The following is a 25,474-nucleotide window of genomic DNA, read 5'->3' as shown; positions in this document are numbered from 1 at the left end:
TCAGTCAAGAACCTCCTGGCTGTAATTAGCTTATCAGCTTATCATCACTGGGTCACAGGACAGCTGAGTTTTGATAGGACTGAAGACTTCATAGTCCGGAATAGAAAACAGTACCAGAGTAGGTCCTGAATAGCTAAGGATCAGCTAAGGGTACTATGGAAACCCAGTGGGCATTCCAAATAATCAGTGCAGGCCTTTAGATAAAACATACAGTATGAAAATAGTTGATTGTTTTGTTAATAGTCGATGTTCAATTAATATTAGCTAGAGTGAATTGAGAGATATTTTTCCTGGCTTCAAAGAGTTTCTCCCATCACTGGCAGTAGTATATACACAGAGGGTGGATGGTCATGTTGAGGCCAGTTGGGGAAGAGAGTGGTCTAGTGCAGGTAATGACCCATGAGTGGCCCACGACGTTAATGTGGGGGGTCATGGTCAGTATTGTCTAATGGAATAGAATGGAAAATTGTAAAGTGCATTACACAAAGCAAGGATAAATATTTTTGGAGAAACTTTTGTTTCACTTGTCTGTGTATACACATGCCTAAGTGTAACCCAGGGATTGTGGTAAGAAAAGCAAAACACTGGTTTAGAAGGCCTTCTGAAACCATGTTTCTATTGATTCCTCTTGCCTCTAGACTTGATTTTAAACTACCTGGTCCATGGTAGGTGCTCAACAACTGCTATACATAATATCAAGTAAAAATAATAGAATCTTGGAATCTCAACAATTCTACAGGGTAGGTATTCTGATGTTGGTTTTACAGAAGATAAGATTAAATTACTTGCCTATGTTAAATGACTTGTTCAAGGCCACACAGCTGATAAGCCTGTGTGTCCAATACTTGAACCCAGTCAGAGCCGGACACTACAAGTCCAGATGTGGGCCGTACTCCATAGTACTCTTCAGAAGACTGGTGACAAAGAGCAAAACTTAAAAGTAGAAATTCATTAAAAAAATTTTTGAGGCTCTGCTAGAACTGCCAGTGATTTCAACTTGAAAATTCTCATTATTAAGGTAAACAAAACTCTGAATCGCATACTCTAAAGTGGCAGTGCCCAAATGCCAGTCCATAGATTGGCTACATCACAATCACTGGAGGAGCTTTAGAAAAATATAGATTCTCAAACTTCTCTCCTAGAGAATATGACTGAAGAGGGGTATTTACAAAGCTTCCAGTGCTTATGCTCAGACAGGTTTGGGAACCACAGACCTAGTTTACATTCCTACATTGAAGATCTAACAGAATTTTTAACTGGAAGAAATGTTGGATACCATCTAGCCCTTGGGTGGCAATAGGTTTCATCTTCAGTGCCAACTGCAAACGATAAATAATGCTGCTTGGAGGATCAGTAGAGACAGATTCCAAACAGCATTCAGACTTGATCAGATACAGCCCTAAGATTAATTAATAATGTCTGTTATGGATTAGGAGGTGTAGAGAGAGCATTGCTATGATCCAACGCTTTTAATTTCCAGTCCTGTATGCCCCAAAACACACTTTAGTGACACAGGAGTGAAATCCAGGCTTCCTCACTCCTAGTCTGGTGCTTTGTTTGAAACAATTTCCATTGACCATAGTAAGGCTTATCAGAAATGTTGGTTTCTAGAGTGCTTCTAGCTGGTGTATGGCAGAAAAAGCCAACGTTTACTTTTACTTGAAAGGTTAAAGCAAATCTACCCTAATTGTTCCTACTCGTTAATGTCTCAGCTACTAAGGCAGGTAGAATATTTTGTTCCATTATTAGCTATAAAATTTTAAATACTGAGATCCCTTGAGAATAAATCAAGAAAAATCATGTGTTTAAAAAAAAAGCCTAGCACGGTTTCTGACTTGGGTTTAAATTCATGCTAAAGAATATATGACTAATATAAGATCTTAAAAGTAGGTTTTGGTGAAAACAGAGAACATAATACATATACTGAATGCCTGAAGGAAAGAGGAAACATCAATGAGGGAGAGGATGCCTAGGGTACCAAGGGCTCTGGTCCGCTTCACAACTGTGCCTAGAACAGCCTGGTCAGAAACCATGCCTCCAACCCCCTCAGCTGGGGCCTTAGGCAAGTTACTTAGCATTAATTTCCTCATCAGTAAAATATGGGTAATAAATCCTACCTCTCAGGGTTGTTTTGAGAATTAACTGAGAAAAATCTTATGTTTCAGAAAGGGCTCAGCACATTTGCTGGCATATATAGTTCCTCAGTAAATGTTTATTAATCTATGTGTTTGACTTGCACAAAGAAGTTCCTATGAACTGATTCCATGAACATGAAAAGTGAGGTCTATTCAACTCAGGGCCCTATTTAAACTGAGACCCATGGGTCATCTAAGACTAAAAGCCAAAGGCAGTGGTCATTGGGAGGAAACATTCAATGGTATTATAGACTCAGGAAGTCTGGGCTAGTCACTGAGTCAAAGAATTCTGAGATGGAAAGGTCCTTTCCATCTCTGCCCATCTGCTACTGTCCATCCCACTCATTAACAAACAAGGAAACTCTAAACCACAAGAGACTCTCAGGAAGGTGGCCCTGCATCCCAGCTTCTTGAAGCAGTGTCTGGGTGGCACCCCAGGAAAACAGGTATTTCTAGCGCTGGGAAGCTCCATTTGTAAATTAAGCACAAGGCTTTATAAGAAACTAAACATTTTGACTTCTCCCCTGCTCCAGTGTGTCTGCCGAATAGTTCCAATAGGTACTTTGAACAACACCTATTCTGAGGTGATATGGGTAAATTGCAAAACATTAATTTACTATTAACATAATTACAGGGTTTTTTCTGCTCTCTAAAATTTGTTTAGTGCTTGGGGCCAAATCCCTTCCACTCTCACAATACCTTCTTTGTTTTAAAAAGGAGATACTACAGTGTCTGGCTGGTGGGGGGAAAGTGCCCTTTGAAATTTCCTGTTATCACAGTCATAAGCTGCCTCTAATCAGAGGCAGCACAATAAATAGACACAAGGCTTCTTTAAAATGCCTACAGTCTGCTAAGAATTAAAGGTCTTCCTTTGCGTCTCTCCTCAAAATATATTTTTAAATAGTTGCTCAGTCCTAAGCTTTCCCTAATAAGGTTCCATTTAAATAAATTTGGAAATATTTTCCTTCTTTTAAAGAAAGCCACTCAATTTGGAAATGTCAGATAAAAATACATGTACATTATAAAGCTATCACCTATTTTCAGCTATGTTTTTCCAGGCTCTCTCTTTTCCTTTCTTTCTTTTTTCTTCTTCTGTTTGCTGTTCCCAGCAGCTTCTGGGAGCTTCTTCACCCAAGAGGACAGGGCTCATCAGATCACAAACAATTTCATCTGTTTTCCTGGCGGTACCCATTATACGAACAAAACTGGCCCCCGTCGCCCGATACAGCCCTTCTGAGTCACCCCAGCTCCCCAAACCCCAGTGGAGGCCATGTGACTGAAATGAAACCAACTCACCCTTAACTTTAGAAAATCAGCCACTCTCCTCCTTGCTGTGCCATGTCAAAATTAAAGAGTAAACAGAGGTCCCCCCAATCCCCCTGATTGCATTAATCATTCAAATGACGTATTAGCATTCTTCAGACTCTTCTGTTGTGCTTCCAAATTAACACCTCCAGGTTCAAGGGAATAGAAATTAACTGAATTATCTGGCAGCCCCAGATGTCCTAGCATGCTCTTCCTTCTCGCTGATTTAATATGCCTGAAGAACAGTTATGAGGCAGAAACACTGCTAATGGTCAAGAAATAATTTATGACATATGTAACCGAGAGCCTTGGCACCCTCCTGCATTCCAAAGTTGCCGGGGTTCCGGGTGAGTCCTGGCTGCCACTGCCACTGGGCATGGCCACCTTTATCCACCCCCTTTCTACCCCACATCCCCGTGAGTGCTGGGGTGGCGGGCCCTGCTTTAAAGCTGGGAGTCAAACGCCCCAGTACCAGCTGGGTCACACCCAGCAGCACAGGCACAGAGGTGATCCAGGAGTCTCTCCCAGAGCAGGACAAGGAGAAAATGGTGTGAGGGCAGAGCCCACAATCAGACAGGGGCCTCTCCGGCCTTTCCCAGCTCCGGCCACTGGCAACCTTCTTGTGGAGGCATGTAAAGGATCAGCAGTTCCTCAGCGCTGTGGAAGGGCCTTTTAGAACATGGATGTAATCCTTCACAACAGAAGCCTGTTTCCCTTGGGGGTTAATCCTGTCATTTGGGAGTGTCTCCAGGGCATTAAGCCGTAATTGCTTGCATACCTCCAAGAGGCAAACAGGAAGCTGGCGCACACAGGCATTCACAAGCTTCCGAAGAGCAGGCAGATCCAGTCCTTGGCGTTGCAGCCCCTTCCAAACCAAAGCTGCATGCCCCTACCCATCCTGAGAGGTGGCCCCAAGAAGAGGTGGAAGCCTGAGGGGGTCACCCAAGAACCTCACCCCTATCCCAGCTCCCAGCTGCCTGGATCTCCAGGAGCAGGGAGCAAAGGAATGGGCACAGGGGAGGTCAATGCCAGGCATCACCTGAACACAGAGGCCTCGTAATAACAGGCAGAAATTCAGATACTTTCTCCATGCCTTGGTGGGAACCAAAACATCAGATGTTTATTAAATGACATAGCGGTGGTGACTACTTTGCACAGTGAGCCCAGAAGTGTATGCTGTCACTTTAAAAAAAATTGAGCCGATGCCAGGCTAGTCATGGTAATGCTCCCATGGCATGATTAGATTCATGCCCAGGGTTGTATTTGCATATGATATTCAGGGCATGATTTTTTTATTGTTCTTAATCAGAGCCGAATGTCAACAAAATAAATGAAGTTGCGAGTTGAAGTGAAATTTTTATCACATCAGGGATGTGCTTTTTCTCCCATTTATCACAGTCCATATTGAGAGAGTGAAATTTTTTGAAAATGTGGTAATCAATGGAAGAGCTCCATATGGCAGGGATCAAAGGTGTTACATAGTGTGTGGTTCTGCTTTATTGCCAGCCAGTACTGTTAATTGGACAACAAGATCAGAGGCAATATTAAAATCCAATTAAATTGATATGAACAGATTGCCAAGTGATGTACACTAATGTATAATTGAGTATCAAGCAAATGCAAGTCCCCGTCTTCTGCTTCTACCTCCTGAATAAATGATGGCGCCATAGAGGACAGAAACAAGTTTGCACATTAGCTCCACAGCTCTGGGCTCTCATTTGTTACTTTCGGAGCTGATGACTTTTGGTTTTCCTCCTAGTCTGTCTTAAAGAGACAGACCCTTCCCTTGCCCCCCAAACCCCCACCCCTTGCCCCCCACCTGGGGTGAGTTTTCTGCCCCGGAATCATTTTCTCCTTTTGGGGCTTGGAAATGAAATCCACGTTTCCTATGCTTCATTACATGTCTGTTACATAGCAGGTCCTAAAGAGCAGCACATCGATAATATATTGTGCTAGTTGTAAATGATCTGTCCATCCGGAGCGGAATGCTAACACGTTTCTAATGCTGTTTCCCAGATATAAATTACAGCAGAGTGTTTCTCAACCCAAAAGGAAAGCAAGAGAAAACAAGAAAGCAAAGCCCAGAATGAGCACTGTTGGAATACCTCCTCACACAATGAAGGACCAGAGCAGCAGTTGTAAGAGGGCTGGCGGTGATATGGATCCCAGCAGTGGATCCCAGGGCCCAGCCGGCCTCAGGGCTGCCAGCAGGAGCTGAAGTGGGCCTCCATTCATTCCTCTCCAAACAGGGCCGGGAAGGGACAGGAGTGAGAGGAAGGCAGCCCCTCCCACTCAATTAGAGCAGTTAGCTCACAGGCCTTACCGGGGCCAGGCCTGGCTGAATAGGATCCCCTGCCCCACGTTTGTTATCCAAGCTGAGCTCACACAAATTAATGAGGAGTGGGAATGAGCAAAGCCAAGGGCTGTTGCTGGCAAACACTCTGGGGGCCTCGTCCCTCCCTCCTGTAATCACAACCCCAGATTACCCCCAACAATAAAACCTGTTAACTTATGCAACTTTGCTTAAGAAACAAGCCTGATGGGACGTTGGCAGACTTCCCTGCTGCCAAGCAAGAACTATTGCGGGCAGCCGCGAGCTCCTCAGGATTGAAGCCCATGATGGAATGGTAAACGAGGGAGCAGACTGTTTATTCCAGCAGCCAGATTGTCTCTGGCCATAAAGTTCTGTGTTTGGAAAGTATTTTTCTCCCCAGTATATTACAAAAAAAAAAGGGGGGGCGGGGGAGAAAGAGGTAGGGGAAGGGGTATTGAGCAAAGATCACGTTTTGTTATCATTTATTCAAGCAGCTCAAAGAAAAGCGTCGACCTTCCAGGTTTTGAATGGACTTGCTAAACATAAACCCATTTCCGCACCTCAGAGAGAGGGAGGGAAGGAAGAAGCCTGCTAGAGCTGGGGGTGAGGGGGAGAAATGAGGGGAGGGGGGGATATTTAAAAGCAAGTCTAAGGAATGGGGTTTTAAATAATTTGGAATTTGAGTTGCTAAATTACACACATTTTAAATTTTGTCTCTTTACAAACAGGCACACACTTTTAAAGATTAGATTTTATTTGTGGGCCTTAAAAACACTGAGATGGTATCTATGCTCATAAACCAGTTTGAATTTTCTCTTTTTGGCTTATAATAGTCAAAACAAGTGGTGGATTCCTGGTCAGCAGCTACTTACTAAGCAACTGGTGAATCAAAATGATGTTTTGTTCCAGCTTACCCTTCCCCCTCCCCATCCTGCCCCTAGGTTCTTCAGAACCATTTTTTTTAGATTCCATATATATGTGTTAGCATGCAGTATTTGTTTTTCTCTTTCTGACTTACTTCACTCTATATGACAGACTCTATGTCCATCCACCTCACTACAAATAACTCAATTTCGTTTCTTTTTATGGCTGAGTAATATTCCATTATATATATGTGCCACATCTTCTTTATCCATTCATCTGTTGATGGACACTTAGGTTGCTTCCACGTCCTGGATATTGTAAATAGAGCTGCAATGAACATTGTGGTACATGACTCCTTTTGAATTATGGTTTTCTCAGGGTATGTGCCCAGTAGTGGGATTGCTGGGTCGTATGGTAGTTCTATTTTTAGTTTTTTAAGGAAACTCCATACTGTTCTCCATAGTGGCTGTATCAATTTACATTCCACCAACAGTGCAAGAGGGTTCCCTTTTCTCCACACCCTCTCCAGCATTTATTGTTTCTAGATTTTTTGATGATGGCCATCCTGACTGGTGTGAGGTGATACCTCATTGTGGTTTTGATTTGCATTTCTCTAATGATTAGTTACATTGAGCATCCTTTCATGTGTTTGTTGTCAATCTGTATATTTTCTTTGGAGAAATGTCTATTTAGGTCTTCTGCCCATTTTTTCATTGGGTTGTTTGTTTTTTTGATATTGAGCTGCATGTAAATTTTGGAGATTAATCCTTTGTCAGTTGCTTCATTTGCAAGTATTTTCTCCCATTCTGAGGGTTGTCTTTTTGTCTTGCTTATGGTGTCCTTTGCTGTGCAAAAGCTTTTAAGTTTCATTAGGTACCATTTGTTTATTTTTGTTTTTATTTCCATTACTCTAGGAGGTGGGTCAAAAAAGATATTGCTGTGATTTATGTCAAAGAGTGTTCTTCCTATGTTTTCCTCTAAGAGCTTATACTATCCGGTCTTACATTTAGGTCTTTAATCCATTTTGAGTTTATTTTTGTGTATGGTGTTAGGAAGTGTTCTAATTTCATTCTTTTACATGTAGCTGTCCAGTTTTCCCAGCACCACTTATTGAAGAGGCTGTCTTTTTTTTTTTTTTGGCTGTGTTGGGTCTTCGTTTCTGTGTGAGGGCTTGCTCTAGTTGCGGCAAGGGGGGCCACTCTTCATCGCGGTGCGCGGGCCTCTCACTGTTGCAGCCTCTCTTGTTGCGGAGCACAGGCCCCAGACACGCAGGCTCAGTAGCTGTGGCTCACGGGCCCAGTTGCTCCACGGTATGTGGGATCTTTCCAGACCAGGGCTCAAACCCGTTTCCCCTGCACTGGCAGGTGGATTCTCAACCACTGCACCACCAGGGAAGCCTGAAGAGGCTGTCTTTTCTTCATTGTATATTCTTTCCTCCTTTATCAAAAATAAGGTGACCATATGGGTTTATCTCCAGTCTTTCTATCCTTTCCCAATGATCTATATTTCTGTTTTTGTGCCAGTACCATAGTATCTTGATTACTGTGGCTTTGTAGTATAGTCTGAAGTCCAGGAGCCTGATTCCTCCAGCTCCATTTTTCTTTCTCAAGATTGCTTTGGCTATTTGGGGTCTTTTGTGTTTCCATACAAATTGTGAGATTTTTTGTTCTAGTTCTGTGAAAAATGCCACTGGTAGTTTGATATGGATTGCATTGAATCTGTAGATTGCTTTGGGTAGTATATGTATAGCTGATTCACTTTGCTATAAAGCAGAAACTAACACACCATTAGTGTGAAGCAGTTATACTCCAATAAAGATGTTAAAAAAATAAATTAAATTAAAAAAAAATTTTTTAATTAAAAAAACAAGCACACACACACACACAAAAATGATGTTTTGTTTTCTTTTTCCCAAACCCTCCTAACTTTGGTCCAAACAGCCTCAATGCAATTCACCTTGAAAGTAGAGCAAAGAGAAACTCAGGGTGAAATCAGACCTACAAGGCACCCAACAACACCGTTGAAACATGTGAGCCCGCCCAGAACACATGAAGTTGGTGAAGGCTGGTGTCCCGTTAACGGGGAAAGTGAGAGCAGACCATCTTCTGCCTAGAGCAGAGTTATGCTTTTCAACAAGGCAGCCAGCTCAGGGCTGTGACTCCTCTCTGCTATCCCCACTGTAAGAGTTTCCCCACGAATCACAGAAAGGCTCCTTGGCACTGGGTATCTAAAAGTTTCTTGGAACTAGGATGAGGTAGTTTCTAGAAGGCACTGTTTGACTTTAGTAATTTCTTGGTGCCTCTTTGCCATACCATGACTACTGGGTTGCCCTAAAAGCACTTCCAAGAACTGGGGAGGAAACAGAACTAAAGAAAAAGGTCCTGAAATGTATAATGGAACTTAGAACTTTATGATATTTTAGCAAAGTAAGTTGAGGAGCTTACAGCAGACAGAAACCAAGTTGTTTATCTTGAAACAATATCAGTCTCGCTTGGGAACAGTGCTCCAATTTTCCTGGGCCTGCTCTGGTGCTCAAAATGTGGGCAACCAAAGCACTGAAGAATTGGGTGACGTTGTTGCACTTACAGAACCTCTCCTGGGTGCCCAGCATTGTGCTATGCCTTCCACAACCTTTCCTCTTTCATCACCACAATCTGCAAGGTAGGAAATATGATCCTCGTTTTTCAGAGGAAGAAACTGAATCTCAGACAAGTTAAGTTACTTCCCCGAGGTCACACAGTGGAGAGATGGAACTGAAATTTAAACCCAGACCTGCCTGACTTTAATCCACATTTTACTTTCTTTTTTCTAGTCTACACAATCTAGCCTCCCAGAGTTGCTCCAGAAGAAAAGACCAATCATTCAAAAGTCTATTTAAACTGCAAACTCACCCATCACCTCACAGAGACTTGGCATCAAGATGTTTCAAAAAATGAGAGTTATTCCTGAAAAGACTAAGGAGAGCCATTCGTGAAGGTGGTTCTGAAGACAGCGCATCAAGAATCTGGGGGTCGTATGCTAACACATATATGTGGAATCTTAAAAAAAAATGGTTCTAAAGAACCTAGGGACAGGAAAGGAATAAAGACGCAGACACAGAGAATGGACTAGAGGACACGGGGAGGGGGGAAGGGTAAGCTGGGACGAAGTAAGAGAGTGGCATGGACATATATACACTACCAAATGTAAAATAGATAGCTAGTGGGAAGCAGCTGCATAGCACAGGGAGATCAGCTCGGTGCTTTGTGTCCACCTAGAGGGGTGGGATAGGGAGGGTGGGAGGGAGATGCAAGAGGGAAGGGATATGGGGATATATGTATAAGTATAGCTGATTCGCTGATTCACTTTGTTATACAGCAGAAACTAACACACCATTGTAAAGCAATTATAGTCCAATAAAGATGGTAAAAAAAAAAAAAAAAAAAAAAGAATCTGGGGGTCTAGGTGTCAGGATGTCTGCTAATACATTCCATGGCTTTAAGTAAGTCACTAATTCTCCCTCCCTATGTCCTTCTACTTCTTCCAGGAGCAGCGACACCAGCAACCTACCTATCTCCCTTAATTGTGGATTAGGTATAAACACTGGAATCACTTTATAAACTCTTCAGGAAAAAGTCCACACGAATCTCCATCATTACCATATAATCACGTGGTAGTCATCAGGGCACTTCCCACTTATTCTGAGCTTGCTTCCAGACAACATGGTAGGATTTGATCTAGGTGTGGCCACGTGCCTTGCCTTAGCCAACACAGAAGGTGGTAAGTGTCTCTTCTGAGTAGACACAATTCTCGGCATCCTTTCCTCCTTATAGCAATGAAGTGGGAGGACATGTTGAAATGGAGCCTCCATCCCCTTAAATCCCTGAGTGACTAGATGAGCAGGGCCTGCCTGTTGACCCAAAATGGATATGTAGCATGAGTGTAAAGTCACAGAGACGTTCGTTACTGCAACGTAACCTAGTCTACCTGACCGATACTACATAGAAGACCCATTTCTGGAGAGTACCAACAGGGGAAACAGGCCACAAAGTAAAGAAACTGAATGAAGAAAATCCATTTATTTAGGAAATACTTATTAGGCACTTATTTTAGTGACAGAGTGTGCTGATGTGCTAGAGATAGATTATTCTTCCTAAACTAGGGAATCCAAAACGGCATCTTCCAACAAAAAATAAGCAGCGTTCTTTCAAGGAGCTGATTTGAAACTGGAAAAATATTTGCCTTTGACATACATTTTTAACTACCAAACTTAATTTATGGTCTAGAGAAAAAATCTCCCTCCCCAAAATTATCTACAAATCTACCTCTCAAGCAAATCTGGTTAGATGTTTTCATTCTCTTTTAATTCCCTGTAGTTATTCATTTGTAAAGGTATGGCTAACTACACCTAAAAGAGGGAAAGCTTCAATCCAGATGTATCAAAAACATTCCAAGATGATGACTACCACTCCTATAGACTTCTGCTAAAGGCTAATATTAAAAATCAGGATTAAAAAAAAAGATAGACCCTCCAACTCAGTGGGAAATCAATCTTTACTACCACTTAAGAGCCAAATAAATAAACTTGTGGTTTCTCCATTTAAAAAGGTTTATATAAACTTCACTTTTGTTTGTGAGAAAACAATTATCCATTGTAATCAGCTCACCCTACAACTTTATTCTCTTTTCCATCTCCTATGGGCTTACTTCCCAGGGCCAGTAAGGTTTTCACATTTCTAGGCAGTGGCATTTCATCATAAGTGACCTAACATTACATAGCATAAGACCTTAGAAAAAACTTTTTAGGACTAAGACTTGTTATGTGAGAAAATGTAAAATTCCACAGTTTCATGACTACCTCTTCAAATCTTTCCAACTTTTATAATCGTTTATAAAACTGTAGTTTGCCATAACTAAGCTTTTCCATATATGAGAGAGCAATTCATGTCTATAAATATATATTTACATGTATATACACACACACACACACACACACAAGTTGAAGAGATATGTGGTGTTGGAGGGCAAGTCTCAAGACTAAGGTAGAGAGAGATTGTAGAGTGGTCAGAAGCAGCACTGTGATGAGAAAAGCCCCACCTCAGCTACTCCCAATCTTTGTCCTTCAGGAAAATCTCTTCACCTCTCTGGGCTTCTGCCATTTCACATGCAGAACAAGATCAGGCCACATGCTTTCAGATGCCCCTTCTTGCTCACCTGTCCATGGATCTACTACTGAAGCTGCCTCCAGTTTGCAAATTTTATTGGGTAAATTAAGTCTGTGTAGCTAGGATTCCAACTCTATAGAAAATATGTAAGCCAACAGCAAAAAGGTAAAAGTAAAACATGAAAAAAGTTACGACACACAAATAGTAAGATTGCTAGAAGTTTTTCTTTTTTTTTTCTTCTTCCAAATTCACTTAATGTTATTGCTACATTACTCTTGTAATTTTATAAATCAATAAAAAATTTTAAATATATCAGTCTGTGTGGAGGGCAGTATTTATAATTACCCCCAGAGAGTGTCAACACATGAATATAAACACCTTCTTTAAATTTATAGGCACATAACATTTACTACAGACAAATCCATATGATTATCAATTCCAATTTCTCACAGCCAAAATTCTCTTAAGCAACACAATTTATTTGTCTAAAGATGTCAGATAAACTAGTCTGGCAAAGAGTTTCATTTTTCAGTTGTCTCCTTTGGCATTGTGCCCACTATAATACATGTCTAACGTCACCCCCCATCTCACCCTGTCCACCCATGCACACATGCTTGTAGACATGACAAAGTTGGCATTCTCGGGTTAATACTTATGCCAAAGGTCAGAAAAGTCATGTTAAGCAGAAGTGCCCAGGGAATTTGGGTCTCTCTCTATTACCTTACTCTCTCCCACTGTCCAAGTTTTGACAACATAATGTGATTACATAATAACTCAAGCAGGAAGAAAATTAGACACCATACAGGAAACCCAGGTGAGGCCCCCATGGAGTTATCTGAATTAGTTATCCTGCTGCATGTGAAGTCAAGCAAGAAACAAACTGTTGAGCATTTTGGAGCCCTGAAAATTCCTACTCACTCCCCAACCCCACTCCCACCCAACCAAAAGGAATACCTTCCATGGGAGAAAATTTGCCACTTAGAAAATGGTATTTTCTCCAAATCATACACTGATAGTAACAAATGAATTACTTCAATCACAAAAACACTTGGTGGTCCAAAGAACCAAAAGTCAGCTGTCTCCTTCTCTGTGCATTCTCACTGTCTCAAAATGGCCCTGAGAAGTTCCATCTGACCCCTGGCTATAAGGACCTAATTTCTGAATAGCATGTCCTAACCTATTAGCACCAAAACCCCCTATAGTCAAGTCAAAGTTAATTTTAAAGTCTCTTTCTTTCAGAATAGTTGAATAGTTTTCACATGAATTCTACATCCCACAAACCTAGGAGCTCACCAGAAAAGCAGGCTCTCTCGGGGGCTCTAAAACCCTTACCTGCAAGATCTCAAATCTGGTTGCTGCCAACACTTCTCTGAAGTTCACAAAGAAAGAAAATGCAACTGACGTGGACCCTCCCCAACTCCACAGTGAGTCTGACTTCAGCATTGATATGCCTCCTCCTACTTCAACAAAATAAAACTGCACAGAGCAGGAAGCCAACAAGAGTCCTTGGCAACAACCAAAAGAGTGAGACAATAGTTTCAGCAGCATTTTCCCTTCTCATAAGCTTCAATCTTTCATCTCATTATCATTTTGAAGGTGGTTCCCATTTTCTTCTCCAGCTACTGCTCTTGCTTGTATAATAAAGAAGTGAACACACTTCTTTTCTGTTCATTTTAGAACATGCTTTGTCCATCTAAGATTAGGAGATCCTTAAAGAAGACAGGAAACTGGTAAAGGGAGACAGTAACTGGAACAAGAATTGCCTGAAAATCCCTGAGACCATGCACTGTATCATCCAACATATGACAGTGGATAAGTACCTAGACTCTGAAGCCAAGATACATGGGCTGTAATCGCAGCTCTATCACTTACCAGCTGAAATCTTGGGCAGTTGATTTCATCTTTCCATGTCTCAGTTTCCTCAGCCATGTAACAGGGATAATAACAGTGACTTCTTCATTGGCTCACTGTGTGGATTAAATAAATACTTATGATAGTATTTGGTACAAGGTAATTGCTACATATTAGCTATTATTAACACCAGCTTAACCAACGTATGTCTTTGGATAAGTCATCACTTCCCCTCCTTGAGTCTGCACAATCAAAATGAAATTAATAGTATGCTTAACCGCCCAACTTACCTCACAGGGTTGTTGAAAAGATCAAAGAACCCAACTGGTGTGAAAAGTTCTTTGGGATGAAAAAACACAGTAGTATCTGTAATATATCATTTTTAATAAATAATACTATACCTCAGTCAATTAAAACTGAGTCTTCCATTTTAAAGGAATTAAAAAGAAAAAGAAGACCCATCCTGGATTGGCCAGAAACCCCACTGTTGGCCAAGTTGAGAGGAAGACTAAGAAGGGAACGTGCCAGCCTGGTGCTTCCTTCCGGCAGTGTACTTCAAGCCCACTCTGTAGAGTGAATGCAGGGGACGTGGTGACAAAGCTGCATCAGGGTGGCTTTGTGGCAAGTCACTCGTGTTTGTTCTGAGAGGCCAGGCAATGTCATTCCTGACCAATTCTGTCTCACCACGGGAGTATTCTGAAATCAGAAATGCTCTGGGTGCTTCCAGTAATTGCGGGACAATGCAATTTCTGACCCCAGTAACTGTCCGGGGGGGAGTGGCAGATGTTACTGTCAGAATTGCCGGATCCCAACAACCAGCCAGGCTAGATGACGATTTGGAGTTTGGGCTTCACAAAGGCAAGTCACCAGCAATCCCTGAATGTTGGCTGGACTGAAATGACCATTTTTGCCAATGCCAGGTGAGCATGGCTGGAAGCACTCAGATGCCAAATGAGTCGAAACTCCATCGACACTCCTAGTCAATGGCTGAATGTATCTCCCAGTTTTTAATTCTGTCATCCCAATGCTTTGCTAATACGTGCCAATGACTAAATAACTATATGTCTTCTCTATACTCACCCTTTCTTCTCTTCCTCCCTGAAGTGCTGTGTCCTGGGCTATCAGCATTACTTCCACTTATATCAGAGCCCACTTCCACTTCCATGCAGCCCATGTGGTTTTCAGTAACCGGAGTTTTCCCTCCTCCTAAAAAACCCTCTTATTTTTAACTCACCATGCGTGCAAAGACAATTTTACTACTACATATTTATAGAAATAATAATAATGACATTTATTCAGCTTACTTTGAGCTAGGCATTGACGTAAGTGCTGTGTAAATGATCTCAATCCCAAAACAAGCCTATGAGGTGAGGACTATTATTATCCCCTCTTATAGATGAATAGACTAAGGCATAGGGATGGCAAACATTGTGCTGAAGGCCATACAACATTCATATGGGACATCTAGAAACGGATAGAACCGGGATATGAATCCAGGAAGTCTGATTCACCGAGCCCCCAATTTTAGCAAAGTACAGTATACTAAATATACACACATGGGGATACGTGTCTTCACAATTGTACAACCCAAAGTAATTTCATTTTGTTAGGGGAACCACTGACTGAAACCGCCCACCCTGGCCAGGCACCACAGTAACCATGTGCATGACTTATCTTGCGACAGGAGGTCCTGGTAAGGAACTCGGAACTAACATGCCACCACCAACCGGAAGAATTCGGGAAAGGCCAAAAGGAGAGAGGAGACGCCAGTCCATGTGTCCTGCCAACCTCCCAGAATCCTCCTCACTGGAATCCATCTTGGCTGAGTGATGCACGCACCACCAGGAAGAACCATGAGTCAGAATGATTGGCCAGAGACAACCCGGAAACTAATTAATCCCATTACCATAATACCCGAGACTGCAAGCCACGTGGCAGAGCAGTCCTCCTGAGTTCCCTTACCCTCCTGCTCTCCACCTGGGTGTCCCTTCCCAATAAAGTCTCTTGCTTTGTCAGCACGTGTATCTCCTCAGATAATTCATTTCCGAGTGTTAGACAAGAGCCCACTCTCGGGCCCTGGAAGAGGTCCCCCTTCCTGCAACAATTTCACACCGGACTCTCTAGGGTTCGTGACTCAGGTAGTCTTGTCTCAGATCTTTTCAAGAAACACAAGAAAGAAACACTTTAAGACTCTTTGAGTGATATAGCACAGGCTCTTAGGTTGATTCCAAGGATCCAGTTTTCACACACATAACTATGGGCAACTACATGAATATTCCTCCGTGCTATGTACAAACTTTCAAAAATATAATTACACCTTCCAGGTAGGATGCCATATCCTTGTCAATCAAAACGTAGTCAATAGCTGGTCAAGAACTTTCTATGCCTGCCCCTGGGAATACAGTGGTGAAGACACCACTCACGAACCCTGCCCAGAGGGAGATTTTTACCGTCTGATAGAGAAGACAGACACTGAGGGAATGACTGTAAATAATCAGGGCGACAATGACAAGAAAGCAAAACGCTCTAAAGGAAAATACAGGGTGCTTTTGAGAAAATGGAGAGAAGGGGAGAGGTAGCTAATTTCCTTTAAACCCATGGCATCCTTCTTGGAATCTGAACCGAATGCTTTCAAAATTGCCCCAAATCCTGAAGTCGCTTAATAAATATTTCTGAATTAATACCCGAGACAAGGGAAATGAGGTAATGCTTGCAGACCAAAGAAACACGTGGCAGTTTCTTTATACTCCCAGTGTTGGGAGAAAGTTGAAATGAGCTTAAACAGAGAACGACAAGAAATACAGGGCACACTTTGCTGTGGTTACAGCACTAGCCACACTAGCTGGATTGTTTGGGGCCTCACTTTCATGAGGCTTAATACAATCAGGAAGGGCTTAGACACCCAGCCAGGATAAATACCCCACCAGGAGCCTGATCAAGGAGAGAACCAAAACCCAAGCAGCCAGGGCTCTCTTGCGGTGCCCAGACACACATGTGGGCAGCTCCATCAGCCAAAAATGCTGGCCCCCTCTGGGGCCTCCCCAACCCCTACCAATCAACACATTCTTAAAGTAGCCTCGGGCTGCTGAAGCTCATAATCAGACCTGGGCTGGATTGCAAACATCTCTATAATGCCAATGCTGGCTAACGTGATTAGGCACAGAGCATTAGCCAAATAAAAGGGATGGGGGACAGGGAGATGGAGAGAAGAAAAGGAGTATGCAATCTGCACAAAAGGGAAAAGGAAGTGGAGAAAGGTCCTGTGACACTCCCAAAGGGAGGAAATTAAAAGTCAGAGGAGCACCCGAATCCAAATCATTCACTGCTTAGCCAAGCGGCCGCTCAAAGGAGTTACCAATACTGAGGATGCCGTGGTGAACAAATAGGTAGGACCCCTGCCTTCATCAAGCCCACAGCCTACTGAAGGGCAGACTCAAAACAAATGCCATTACAGCCCGGTGCTTAAGACATTCACCGAGACTGTACATACTTTTATAGTACATTTTTTGGAGAAGGGAATGAATGAATAAAAACAAACAAACAAATGACTACCCCACTGTAGTGGTTAATTACATGTGTCAACTTGGCTAGGCTATATGGTGCCCAGCTGTTTGGTCAAACACTAGTCTAGATGTTGCTGTGAAGGTAATTGTTAGGCGTGATCAATAGTTACCATCAGTTGACTCTAAGTAAAGCAGATTACCCTCTACAATACAGGTAGACCCAATCGGTTGAAGTCCTTAAGGGTGAAGACTAAGGCTTCCCAGAGAAAAAGGAATGGTGCTTCGAGACTGAGATACAAAAAGCCTGCCCGAGTTTCCAGGCTGCTGTTCTGCCCCGCAAAGTTTAGGCTTGCCAGCTTCCACAATCACGTGAGCCAATTCCTTAAAATCTCTCTCTCTATACCTAGAGATAGAGACAGGATATAACTATATAGATAGGATAAGATACATAATAGGATATATATCCTATTGGTTCGATTTCTCTGGGGAACCATGTCTAATACACCCCTTAAATATGCCGATTGATTGTAAGACAGGCCCTAACTCAGAAATGTGAAAACCTGTGCTTCTTAGAATTGAGGAGATAAGATCACTACAATTAAGTTAACAATTACCAACATACTGAGGATTGCAAAGAAGAAACAGAGAATGCTGTGGGAGTGAGTGCAGAGAGAGCCCACCCCCAGCGAAGGAGTGCCAGAGTGCCGGGTCAGCAGAAGCAGGAAGCATAAGGAGGCTTCACCCGCCAGGAAATAAGACGGGCTCAAGTGGCAGAGGGAAAAGGAGGGATTCTGATTAAAAGTACAATGGAACCTGAACGTGCTGCCCACAAACTCAGCGCCACCACTCAAAGCCATTACCAACTCACACAGCCCACAGCCCAGCACCTGGACAAGCCCCACCAGCCTCTTCTCTAGGTCCTGGGAGAGCTGCCCTGGAGCAGAGCATTTCGCCCGTGGGCTCAGGCCTCCAGTTTTCCCAGCCTGAGAAGGAAAGCCAAGAGCTGGGAGCCCACACCCTACTTGCACAATCCCAAAAGGGTTAATTCCCAACTCCCCACCTCCCCCACTGTAAGTAGTGGCAATCTTTCCTAATCGTTTCCATTTCTATTCCTCTTTACTTCTCCCATTCCCCTCTTTGTTTTCATGACCTGTGGGAACCTGAACTCCAGCTGGAGGTAGAGTCTGCCTTTATACTTAAAGCAGACATTTAAGCAATTATCCTGTCACTGGGCCTAGCCTTGCCTCCTCCATATGGGTAGCTCCTAAGCAAGGCATTTGGTTTCTCCTTTGTTCCCAGTGCACTGAGTAAAACGGTTCCAGAAAGCACTTGCCCTTGAGCAACAGGGCTGGGAAGATGGGGGTAAACTGGACTGGGGACGCTCAATGTCAAAAAGGGGCCGGGAATGGGAGCCTGTCAGCCTCTTTGGCTCTGCGTCCCCACCCCACCTCTTGGACAGGCCGTCTCCCTCCTGCAGCAGAGTCGATGAGAGGACTCACATCCACTCCTGACCAGAAGCTCAGGTGGTGGGAAAGGACAGGGGTGTGCGGGTGAGACAACTCTGCCTGCCGTCCAGCACTACAGGTGTACGAGCTTCCCTAAGGCCCTCCTGGCCCAGCAGTAGGAAGCAGCAATCAGGCACCCAAAAAAGAAGCGAGCAGACCCCCACTGGGTTTGCTGTGACTGGAAGGCACCACCACAGAGAACCTCCGGTATTAGTTTCCTGTGTCTGTTATAACAAATTACCATATATTGGGTAGCTTAAAACAGCAGCAATTTATTCTTTCACAGTTCTAGAGCCTAAAAGTCCAAAACTAGTAACACGGGGCCAAGACTCCCTTCGGAGAATCCAGGAGAGAATCCATTCTTCCAGTTGCTGGTGGCTGAGGGCATTCCTCGGCTTGTGGCCACATCACTCTGATCTCTGGCTCCACAGTCACATCTCGCTCTCCACTGTATGTGTCAGATCTCTCTCTGCCTTTCTTAGAAGGACACTTGTGATAGTATTTAGGGCCCAGGGCCCCCCACCTGCATAATCCAGAATAACTTTCTAATCTCAAAATCCTTAATCACATCTGCAAAGACTTTGCCATATAAGATAATGTTCACAGGTTCCAGGAATTAGGACCTGATATCTTTGGAGGGCCATTATTTAGCCTCCAGTGATCTTATGTCTACCTTATCTCAGAGTAAGAGATGGAGCCAAGAGGGAAGGTGGGGTGGGCTTCTCTCCCACCTTAAATTCCTAGGTGTTGAGGGGAAACCAGGGTCTTAACAGACAAGCAGCAGCAGTCGCCAGCTCATTCACAGCCACAGAGGTCAAAGGGAAGAGAGTGGGGTGGCTGGGTTTTAATGCACCACTGTCAAAAATAATGGGTAGAATTAGGTCATAAAAGGAGGTCTGGGCTAAATCTTATATCTACCATTTACTAACAATGTGGCTCTGAACAAGTTAACTGCATGTGTCTAAGCCTCAACTCCCAAATCTATGAAATGGGCACACTAATCTCTAACTTAGTGAAAGGTTGTAAGGATAATATCTGAGTATTCACCATGTACCAGGCATCACTGTCAGCACTTTGCAAATATTTTCTTCTTTAATCCTTAGAGAGATGTATAAGATAAGTACTGTTATCCCCATTTTATAGATGAGTAAATGGAGACCCGGAGAAGTTATATAATATGCCCAAGATCACACAGCTTAAAGGGACTCAGCCTTGTTTTGCAGCCAGGTCTGACTCCAAATCATAAGGCAATCAGCACACAGAGATGTTAACCCTGGTTCTTGTCCCTGGCTGCACATTAGCATCACCTGGGGAGCTTACACTGCTTAGATGCCCGGTCCACCCTGACCAATTGAATCAGCATCTCTGGGGGCCGGTATGGGCATTTGATAAAAGCTCCCCAGATGATCAATGTGCAGCTTGGGCCAAGAACCACCCAGTTAAATAAACCCCTTTCCCTCCTCTGGCTGGGTGATGGCAGGCCTTCTTCCCCTGCACACACCCCGCTCCAGCCAGAGCACCCGCTCTGATCTCTAACTGCACATCCTCAGTCAGCTGTTCTTGATTGTCTTGATACCTAATCTAACAACAAAGACCTTCCTTGCTAAGCAAAGAATGTCCTCAGTTATTCATTCATTTATTCATTCATTTGCTTAATGAATGAAAATTTCATGCTGCTTTCTTTCCAGCCCCTTAGAACAGTGCCTGGCACTTAGTAGGTATTTGATGAATATCATTATTTCATTCAGTGTCTACTGTAATTCAGGCAGTTATAAAGGTTTCTTTGTTACCCCTTAGATATGTTTCTTTCCCATTTTGCCTAATTTCTTCTGCCCCATTGGGACAGGTCCCCTGATTCCTAATGCCTTCATTCTGGGCATCCCCTATGTGGGCCTGTCTCCTGCTTTCCCTATTCCCGGCCCAATGATATCCCCCAAGAGGTATCCTCATTCTAATCCCTGGGATCTATAAATGTTACCTTCTTGGGGAAAAGTATCTTTGCAGATAATGATTAAGAATTGTGAGATGAGGACATTATCCTGGATTATCTGTGTGGGCCCTAGACGCCATCACAAGTGTCCTTCTAAGAAAGTGGCAGAAGAAAGAAGAGAAGAAAGCCAAGTGACCATGGAGGCAGAGACTGGAGCGATGTGGCCAGTAGCGGAGGAATACCCCCAGCCACCAGGAGCTGGAAGAGGCCAGGAGCACATTTGCCCTTAAAGCCCTCGATGGGAGCATGAGCCTGTGGACATCTTGATTTTGGCACGGTAATACTGATTTCAGACTTCTGGCCTCCAGACCTGTAAGAGAATAGTATAGTCTGTTTGGTAGTGTGTTACAGCAGCCAGAGGAAACCAATACGTCACTTACCCTGACCTTTACCTTGCGCCCACCTCAGGGCTCTGATCACACCCTGTCTGGTCCCCAACACCTGGTCCTTCCCACGCCACAATTACTGCCCCACATCGTCACTCCAGAGTGGCTTTTAATCCTCCTGCTCACGCCCAAGAGCAAGGGCCAGGATCCTCCTTGCTAGGCCAAATAGACACACAGCCAGATACCAAGTTCAGGGTCTCCAGGACAAGACCCTGGGAGAAGAGAAATGGAATACAAGACTGACCCTAAGGGCCCCTCAAAATCCCTTCCATGGATAGCCCAGGGAATAGTCCATGTGCCGGGAATGCCGAGAGTAGAGTCATGCAGAAACAGAACAAGCCTGGAAGCTCAAGTAAAATGTTGGAACCACCCCCTTCCTGCCCCCTCTCCTGCAGCCTCTCCATTTCATCCATCCCTACAGAGGATCATGGCTTTTCCATCACCGTTATTGACAGTCCCTCACATTTATACAGCACTTAGTGCTTTTGCACAAGATGTCTACATCCATCACTTCATCTGAGATCCACCCTGTGAGGTAGACTAGCGTGTAACTGTCCTATTTGACAGGAAAGGTTTGAGGACTGAACTGAGGTCCGACATTTTGGAAGTTAATCCAAAAAGTAATCTAACACAGCAGCGGGTCTCATGACCCTGAAGCCAGTGCTCTACCCAGTTCACCTCACCTCAGGCTTGTGGGCCTCTGTGGCTTACACACGCAGAGATGCAAGCACAGAAGGGTTAACATATCAGTTACCCCAATCGACAGCTCACCCTTCTACGCACGTCACGTGGAGACACTCACTGACTCCTCACACCAGCCCGATGAAGCAGGTGCTATTCATTACCTTCATTTTATAAATGAGGGAACCAAGGCACAAGGAAATGTGTCCCAGGTTTAACTGCTTGTATATGGAGGAGGCAGAATTTGAACCCAGGCCATTTGGCCCCAAATTCTGTGCTCTTAACCCAAAGGGAGCTAACGTAGTACTGCAAGAACTTTTTTCTCAGAGCTGGAATGCTACAGAAGTATATGAAAAACGAATAATGTTCTAAGCACTCTTCAAAATGAAGAACCAGAGGCAAAATGTAACTAAACTGGCCCTTTAGAATGAAAGTGATAGTGCTTTGAAATTCCCATTGGAAACTCTTTCCTCCAGATGTGTCCAGTTGTAATGTGGTCATCATTAGGCACACGTTTGGCTGTGTGTGTGTGTGTGTGTGTGTGTGTGTGTGTGTGTGCGCCCAAGTGTGTGCACAAGCTCATGTAGACTAAGATGAGTGGCAGACCCTCCAGATAGTTCACCAGAAATCTTGCATCAGGGCTCTCCCAGTACCCCTGCTCCATCAAAGGGACTTGGAGTTTGGAGTCTGAGTAAATTAACAACATCCCTGTTCTTTATTTATCTCCCTCTGACTGTGATAAATAGCCCTGGGGAATCCTTCCTATTTCTGGGTTGAGAGAAAAATGAAACATCCCTGCCTACATTTCACACCAACATGGAAAGTAGGGCACTTATTGCACGCTAGCTGTATTCTAGCATCATAGTACACGTTTTCAATCTCCCAAAAGCAGCAAACATGCTCCTTGCCATCATTCCAAAGCCTTTCTAGTTACCTTGACCAGGTGGGGCAGGATGCCAGCACTATGTAGGAAGAACTGAGCCTTCCCTGTAAAAACTGACCATCTAACCCACAGTTCTGATGCCTACAGACAACAGATCAAGAATAATGCTGAGAGATGTACTGGGAAAGTCTTCCGGTCTAACCCTTCCATCAACAGATGTGAAACCTGAGGTCCAGAGACAGGAAATGATTTGCCCAGGACTACACAGCAACATAACAGCAGTGTCTGCTTGTATTGGCAGACTAGGAAACTTGGACAAACCTTCATGCAGAGAACACTCAGAAAATCTGGGCAATATGTAAAAATTATCTGGAACTAGAGATGTTCCAAGACAGGGAAGAACTGCAGGACCTAGTCCGAAAAATAAAAGGAAATCCAGAGAAGTCAGTCTGGCATGTGAGGCTACTTTTACCCAGACTCTGGGGTCTGAGCCAACTCCAGTATAGGTGGCTGACGGGTGTGAAACTTAACAGACCTTTTGACAGACTGTCTTGCAGATAGGAAAAAAAATTGGTTCAGGACCCACCAAGATGGAGGGACTAGCAAATCCCTAATTTGGGGGTTGGGACACTTAAGGGACATAACCTTATCCTAGGAGTAAGGCTGAATCAAAAATAAACCAGTCCTCACAGGGACCAGGAGCCATATTTGACCCATCCACCCTGATCAGATTAAGGTGATCGTGGATTTCTAAGGGCTGCTACCTTCCAGTAAGAAATAAATTAAATCCTCTCTAAAGTAAGATACCATTATGCTAAGCCTCAAATTAACCCTAGTTTTTTTTTTCATATGCAATACCTGGTACTCAATCAAAAACAACCATACATACAATAGGACCTAGAAAATAGTTATCAGACACAGACTTTACAATAACTATGCTTAATATATTCCAAGTATTTAAAGCCAAAATGGAAAATTCTAACAATCAACCAGAAACTACTTTAAAAAGATGGAAATAAAGACACTAAAAAATACAATACTAAAACTAAAAACTATAATAACTACAATCTTTAAATAAATGGAAGGTTTTAACAACAGATCAAATACAACTGAAAAGTTAATTGGTAAACTACAAGATAAGTCAGATGTCCAGAACAAAGCACTGAAAGATAAAAGGATGGAAAATAGAAAAAAGAGTATACAATAAATCAGGACTTATTGCATGAGACTTACTACATGAGAAAAGGTCTAAGTAATATAACTCTGGTCACAGAAGGAGAAGAGAAAGAGAATGGAGGAAGAGCAATATTTAAAAGCATTTTCCAAAACTGCTGAAACACAAAAAAAGCACAAATTCAAGAAGCACTTACTATGACTATCAAGCAGAATAAATACCATATAATTTTTTTAAAATATCTTACCTACTCATCAGAAAAAAAAAAAGTGATGATTAACAAAAAAGAGGGGTCTTTGAATAAAAACAAGAAAAACTATAGAAGCAACAACAGAATTCACGAATCTGACTTCCCATCAGAGGCAGCACAAGCCTGACAATAATGTAACAATATCTTTTTTTTATTGGAGTATAGTTGCTTTACAATGTCATGTTAGTTTCTGCTGTACAATAAAGTGAATCAGTTATACATATATCCACTCTTTTTTAGATTTCCTTCCCACCTAGGTCACCACAGATCACTGAGAAGAGCTCCCTGTGCTAAACAGTAGGTTCTCATTAGTTACCTATTTTATACATAGTGGTGCATATATGTCAATCCCAATCTCACCATTCGTCCCACCCCGCCTTTCCCCTTGGTAACCGTAAGTTTGTTCTCTACATCTGTGACTCTATTTTTGCTTTGCCAATAAGTTCACCTGTATCATTCTTCTAGATTCCACATAAGCGATATTATACTATATTTGTTTTTCTCTTTCTGACTTACTTGTCTCTGTATGACAGTCTCTAGGTCCATCCACATCTCTGCAAATGGTACTATTTCATTCCTTTTTATGGCTGAGTAATAGTCCATTGTATATACATATACCACATCTTCTTTATCCATTCCTCTGTTGACGGACATTTAGGTTGCTTCCATGTCCTGGCTATTGTAAATAGTGTTGCAATGAACATCGGGGTGCATGCATCCTTTCGAATTCTGGTTTTCTCTGGATATATGCCTCAGAGTGGGATTGCTGGGTCAAATGGTAGCTCTATTTTTGGTTTTTTAAGGAACCACCATACTGTTTTCCATAGTGGCTGTACCAATTTACATTCCCCCCAACAGTGCAGGAGGGTTCCCTTTTCTCCACACCTTTTCCAGCATTTACTGTTTGTAGATTTTTTGATGATGGTCATTCTGACCAGTGTGAGGTGATACCTCATTGTAGTTTTGATTTGCATTTCTCTAATAATTAGTGATGCTGAGCATCTTTCTTTTCATGTGCTTTTTGGCCATCTGTATATCTTCTTTGGAGAAATGTCTATTAGATCTTCCCCTCCATTTTTTGATTGGGTTATTTGTTTTTTTGATGTTGAGCTGTATGAGCTGTTTATATATTCTGTTGGTTGCTTCATTTGCAAATATTTTCTCCCATTCTGAGGGTTTTTTGTTTTGTTTATGGTTTCCTTTGCTATGCAAAAGCTTTTAAGTTTAATTAGACCCCATTTGTTAATCTTTGTGTAACGATATCTTAAAAGTGCTAAGAAAATAACTGCCATCCTAAAATCCTATACCCAGGTAAAATATGCTTGAAAAATAGTGAAATCAAGATATTTTTCACACAAACAATAACTGAGAGAATGTTTCAGTAGACTTTAACTAATGGCAATGTCTATACACAGAAGGAAAATGATCCCACATGAAGCTTAAAGATGCAGGAAGATATGAAGAGTAACAGGAACAGCAAACATGTGGG

At 42.8% G+C, this 25,474-nt stretch overlaps 1 protein-coding gene across 7 annotated transcripts in view; it reads right to left on the bottom strand.

Moving 5' to 3' along the window:
- LOC309643533 (uncharacterized protein) overlaps positions 1–25,474 on the bottom strand; it is a 455,314-nt gene that overhangs the window by 380,475 nt on the left and 49,365 nt on the right. For all 7 annotated transcript variants that reach the window (XR_014253791.1, XM_082426306.1, XM_082426307.1 and 4 more), the window contains exon 2: positions 13,635–13,729. Coding sequence is in view for 6 of the 7 variants with exons in the window: in XM_082426306.1 (XP_082282432.1) it covers positions 13,635–13,691 (57 nt within the window). In the remaining variant the exon portion in view is untranslated. The remainder of the gene's footprint in view (positions 1–13,634; positions 13,730–25,474) is intronic.

The sequence above is a fragment of the Balaenoptera physalus genome (assembly GCF_965194825.1).
Source record: "Balaenoptera physalus genome assembly, chromosome: 15".
NCBI classification, from domain to species: domain Eukaryota; kingdom Metazoa; phylum Chordata; class Mammalia; order Artiodactyla; family Balaenopteridae; genus Balaenoptera; species Balaenoptera physalus.
This window is presented reverse-complemented; position numbering and strand designations above follow the sequence as displayed.